The sequence below is a fragment of the Oratosquilla oratoria genome, chromosome 24, assembly GCF_046742065.1.
Source record: "Oratosquilla oratoria isolate Oo_2021 chromosome 24, ASM4674206v1, whole genome shotgun sequence".
In the NCBI taxonomy this organism is placed as follows: Eukaryota; Metazoa; Arthropoda; class Malacostraca; order Stomatopoda; family Squillidae; genus Oratosquilla; species Oratosquilla oratoria.
The window spans coordinates 5,281,629-5,287,628 of record NC_134800.1 but is presented as its reverse complement, the minus strand read 5'-3'; the positions used below and the strand labels follow the sequence as shown (position 1 = coordinate 5,287,628).

The following is a 6,000-nucleotide window of genomic DNA, read 5'->3' as shown; positions in this document are numbered from 1 at the left end:
ATAATCATCTATTCACTCCCATTCATGCTGCCTATGAGTAGCCAATAGATGTCTTGTGAACACTTTATTTTTGGGCTTGATATAGAGGACTTTGAAAAGATTTATGACTGAATCATAGGTAGAACACTGCAATGTAACCATATACAGTTGAAGAGACAAAATTGATCAATGTATCCAGCTTGTTAGGATTAAGGCTTGCAATGGATTTCAGGAATATAGAGAAAGTACAATTCCAATGATTCCATTCTTGTGCAGCAATAGGCAAGTTGGGAGATATATCCAGGGTATTGGGTCTCAGGAACTTGTCCATCTTCAGATCAAACACAAGTATTTGGTTGAATAAACTGAGGTATTTTCAAAGAATATTCAGAAGCTTACTTTAGGCTTTATTCAACCAAAAGTATCACCACAGTCTGAAAGCAAAACAGAAAATAATGTAAGAAAAGATACCCATTTTTAATTAGGTTAACAAGTGCTACTAGTTAATAAAGCTCAGATCACTATGCTTTTGCTCTTGTGTTTTTGTTACCACCCTCCTAAAAGAGCTTTATCAGCACAGTTTTTGGTTCTTGATAGCACCTCTCAAGAAAGAATGATTCTTTAGTCTTTTTGATATTTTTAGTTTTTGATGTGTCTTGAGTTAGCTGGAAGCATGTCAAATACAAGAGTATTGGGGAAAAGTTCTCAAACATTTGATGGTTAGTTGATGCATTAGTAGCTATGATGTTTGTCAAAAAGTTAGAATTAGTTTATCTTTCCAATATATAAGTTTGGTGGATTCTGATGATAATGCTGCCATGAATTTCACTGACTGAAAACCTGAATCACCTCAATGGGTGAAAACAATAGGAGGGGTGTAGTCAGCAGTTGCCAACTTATTTATGTGTAATGGTAAAGGACTATATTTGGAATTTGTCTGGGGATGGAGTGACAGTTCAGTGGAGTTCCGCCTTCAAATGGAGGTAGGGGGTGTGTCTTCTGAAGATAGGCATTCAGGGGAGACAATTCTCTGTTATCCATCGGGACCATATCAAGGAGTTACCCGTCATTGGTCCCTTCTGGATTGTATTATTTTATAGGTGAGAAGATATATTTTGCAAATGATTCTTGTCTTTTTTGGCAACCAGTGGAGATGTATTGATCAAAAATGTGTTACCAGAAAGTTTGGGTATGATGGATTTCAGTCCATGGTTTGTATTGTTGATATTTTCCACAAACAGAAGATGGCAAGTAATCTAATAACAGAACCCTTAAAAACAACTAATAACCTTTTTCCAGTTGTAACTTTTAGTGTTACCTTTTTCTTTGCTCTTGCCATGTTTTGAGGTAACTGTATTGTACATTTGTAAAAGATAAGTCTTGCAAAAGCATTTATGTTTGGAACCATGTCTGCTATTCATTAGGAAATAACATTTCTCTATTCTCTTTGATGATCTTTACAGAAAAAAAGAAGTTTCCACCAACATGTGGGATGGGTAAGTTAGGATTGAGTTTCCTCATGAATGTAGACTTCTTTGGTGTCTTTTCTGTGTCCCTTGGCATTTCATAACTTGTTAGGCAATTTAGAACTCTCTTAGATCTTGTAATCCTGTTATCTATATCAAGCCATTTTGGACTAGATTGATTAGGAGGATTTTAAGTTGTTATTATTATTATTATTATTTTTTTTTTCCAGAAATGTAATTTTGAATCATATAAGTGTGGTTTGGAATATTCCCCATATCAGAACCATAGGGATCTTCAGCTCATCTTGTCTTCCTGAACATTCAAATACATGCCATGAAATACAAAGGAAGAATCCTTTCCAATGTGATCTGATGCATCATTCTCACAAAAGGGTCATCTCAAAATATATATAATGAAATACATAGAATAAGCATTTCTAATGTGACATTTGCAATGCAGCATTTCATTAAAGGAAAATGGGATGACTTACACAAGAGAGGGACCTACCAATGTGACCTTTGTGGTTTAGCTTTATCAATAGACATGTGATGACCCACATAGGACAGAAACTTTCCCAATGTAATCTGCAAAACTTTTTTTTCCCGTGAAAGCAGTCTCAAATTAGGTGATGACCCACACAAGACAGCAGACTTTCCAATGTGATTAGTGCAATGAATTTATTCATAAAAGAAACATTTCAAAGTGTATGTGATGAAACAGGAGAGAAGCTGATCTAGTGTGACTTTTGTGATGCAAGCTTCCTCATAAAAGGATACTCTCAAAAAAGTATGTCATGACCTACAGGGGAGAAACTTTCCTAGAATAACCTATGCCATGGAGTTTTCCTAGGAAAGGATCATCTCAAAGAACATTTGATGACCCACACAGTGGAGAGGCCATGTCTGTGTGACCATTGTGACAGCTTTTTCCTAGAATGATAATCTCAGTAACTGTATGGTAACCCACATACAAGAGAACCTTTCCAGTGTGACCTCTGCTGTGTATCATTCACCAGAAAGTGTAATTTTAAAAGCTATATACCCACATAGAAGAGAAACAGGTTAAGTGTGACCTATGCGATACACCATTATCACGGAAAGGCACTCTCCAAAGATGTGATGACCCACACAGGAGAGAAAACTTTTGAATGTGATGGAGCTTTCTGACATAAGTATAATTTAAAAAACATGTGACAATCAATAAAAGGAAGAAGTCTATACAGTGTGACCTATGCAATGCATGTTTCTCACCGAGCATTGTTCCCAAAACCCATATGATATCTGATCTCAAAAATCATAGAATGACCCACACAGGGGAGAAACCTTTCCAGTGTGACTTTTATGATACAGCTTTCTCAAAAAAGTTTACTCTCAAATGCCAAATGATGACTCACATTGGAGAGAAGCCTTTCCACTGTAACATATGCAGTGCAGCTTTCTCACTAAAGGCTAATGTCAAAAGGCATATGAGGACCCACACAGGGGAGAAACCTTTCCACTGTGACCTATGTGATGCAGCTTTCTCACTCAAGTCTACTCTCAAAGTCCATATGATGACTCACACTGGAGAGAAGCCTTTCCACTGTGACATATGCAGTGCAGCTTTCTCAAGGAAAGGTGATATCACAATGCACATGAGGACCCACACGGGGGAGAAACCTTTCCAGTGTGACCTTTGTGATGCAGCTTTTTCGAGGAAGAGAAACCTCAATAGGCATGTGATGACCCACACTGGAGAGAAGCCGTTTCACTGTGACCTATGTAATGCAAATTTCTCACGGAAGGGTACTCTCAAAACCCATATGATGGTTCACACTGGAGAGAAGCCTTTCCACTGTGACATATGCAGTGCAGCTTTCACAAGGAAAGGTGATATCACAATACACATGAGGACCCACACAGGGGAGAAACCTTTCCACTGTGACATATGCAGTGCAGCTTTCTCACAGAAGGGTTCTCTCAAAACCCATAAGATGACCCACACTGGAGAGAAGCCTTTCCAGTGTGACCTATGCGATGCAGCTTTCTCACGGAAGGAAACTCTCAATGAGCATGTGATGACCCACACTGGAGAGAAGCCTTTCCACTGTGAAATATGCAGTGCAGCATTCTCACTGAAGGGTAGACTCAAAAGGCATATGAGGACCCACTCAGGGGAGAAACAATTCCAGTGTGACCTATGTGATGCAGCTTTCTCACGGAAGGAAACTCTCAATGAGCATGTGATGACCCACACTGGAGAGAAGCCTTTCCACTGTGAAATATGCAGTGCAGCATTCTCACTGAAGGGTAGACTCAAAAGGCATATGAGGACCCACTCAGGGGAGAAACAATTCCAGTGTGACCTATGTGATGCAGCTTTCTCACGAAAGACTATTCTCAAAGCCCATATGATCACTCACAGTGGAGAGAAGCCTTTCCACTGTGACCTATGCGATGCAGCTTTCTCACGGAAGGAAACTCTCAAGGAGCATGTGATGACCCACACTGGAGAGAAGCCTTTCCACTGTGACATATGCAGTGCAGCTTTCTCACAGAAGAGTACTCTCAAAAGGCATATGAGAACCCACACAGGGGAGAAACCTTTCCACTGTGACCTATGTGATACAGCTTTTTCGTTGAAGAGAAGCCTTGATAGGCATGTTATGACCCACACTGGAGAGAAGCCTTTCCACTGTGACAAATGCAGTGCAGCATTCTCAGTGAAGTATATACTCAAAAGGCATATGAGGACCCACACAGGGGAGAAACCTTTCCAGTGTGACCTTTGTGATGCAGCTTTCTCAGACAAGTCTACTCTCAAAGCTCATATGATGACTCACACTGGAGAGAAGCCTTTCCAGTGTGACATATGCAGTGCAGCTTTCTCAAGGAAAGGTGATATCACAATGCACATGAGGACCCACACGGGGGAGAAACCTTTCCAGTGTGACCTTTGTGATGCAGCTTTCTCACACAAGTCTACTCTCCAACGCCATATGATGACCCACACAGGGGAGAAGCCTTTCCAGTGTGACATATGCAGTGCAGCTTTCTCAAGGAAAGGTGATATCACAATGCACATGAGGACCCACACGGGGGAGAAACCTTTCCAGTGTGACCTATGTGATGCAGCTTTCTCAAAAAAGTCTACTCTCCAACGCCATATGATGACCCACACAGGGGAGAAGCCTTTCCAGTGTGATCTATGCTGTGCATCTTTCTCACAAAAGGGTAATCTCTATAACCATAAGAAAATCCACACAGGATAGAAGTTTTTTAATATGATTTTTATGTTGGAGTGAGATTTGGTATAAAATTTTATTAATGGAGATCCATAATTCTACAGTGGCTGGCAACCATCCTCATATCCTTTCATAGATTCCTCGAGGTTTAGAAGATGAATGCAGGATGATGACATTCCCTGAAATCCATTTCACAGGACCTTCACATGCAGAAACTCGTTGTTCCTTGGACAGAATATCCTTCTCAAGAATGATGACTCTCAAAAGGCTTGTCATTACCTACATATGAGAGAAGCCTCTCCAATTTTATATTTGTGCTGTAGTTTATTTATGTGAGTAGTAGAGCATGTGTTAGGATTGGAAATGGAGAGAGTGAGTGGTTTGAAGTAAAGGTGGGACTTCGTCAAGGATGCGTTATGTCGCCCTGGCTGTTCAACTTATACATGGATGGGGTGGTGCGAGAGGTGAATGCTAGGGTAGTGAGTCAGGGATTGGAGATGGTTAAAGAAAATGGAGAAAAGTGGGAGGTGAGCCAGCTGTTGTTTGCAGACGACACTGCGCTTGTGGCAGGGTCAGAGGAGGGATTGAGGAAGCTGGTGGCAGAGTTTGGGAGAGTATGTGATAGAAGAAAGCTAAAGATAAATGTGGGTAAAAGTAAGGTGATGAGATGTACAAGGGGTGAAATTGGCAGTAGACTGGAAGTGAACATTAAGGGAGAGCGACTGGAGGAAGTGGATAGTTTTAGATACTTGGGTGCAAGTGTAGCAGGAAAAGGTGGAGTGAAGGTGGAGGTAGAATGTAGATTGAGAGAAGCGAGTAAATGCCTTGGTGGTTTAAAGAGTGTAATGAGAAATAGACATTTGGGAATGGATGCGAAGAGGAGACTGTATGAAGGAGTGATTGTGCCAACAGCACTGTATGGGGCAGAAACGTGGAACATAAGAGAAGAAGAGAGAAGGAGTTTGAATGTGTTTGAGATGAGGTGTCTGAGAAGTATGGCGGGGGTTACTAGGCTAGATAGAGTGAGAAATGAGGAGGTGAGGAGGAGAACAGGGGTGAAAAAGGATTTGGGAGAGAGGGTTGATGAAAGAATATTAGGATGGTTTGGACACATGGAAAGAATGAGTGAAGAAAGACTAGTAAAAGAGGTATGGAAGGCAGATGTGGAGGGAGTGAACATGAGGGGACGTCCTAGGATGAGGTGGATGGATGGGGTGAAGGGGGCTTTGGGGAAGAGGGGAATGTCTGTTGAGGAAGGAAGGGAAAGGACGGAAGACAGAGGTGAGTGGAGAATGGTTGTATATGGATGAAGTTGTGACTGCATGAGGAGG

At 41.1% G+C, this 6,000-nt stretch overlaps 1 protein-coding gene across 1 annotated transcript in view; it reads left to right on the top strand.

Annotated features, from left to right (window-relative positions):
- The first annotated feature begins 463 nt into the window (after positions 1-463).
- The window catches only part of LOC143038264 (uncharacterized), a 37,792-nt gene continuing 32,255 nt past the window's right edge, over positions 464-6,000 (top strand). The window contains exons 1-2 of the mRNA XM_076207282.1: positions 464-1,475; positions 1,676-4,694. Coding sequence (XP_076063397.1) covers positions 2,720-4,694 — 1,975 coding nt within the window. The 5' untranslated portion in view covers positions 464-1,475; positions 1,676-2,719. The remainder of the gene's footprint in view (positions 1,476-1,675; positions 4,695-6,000) is intronic.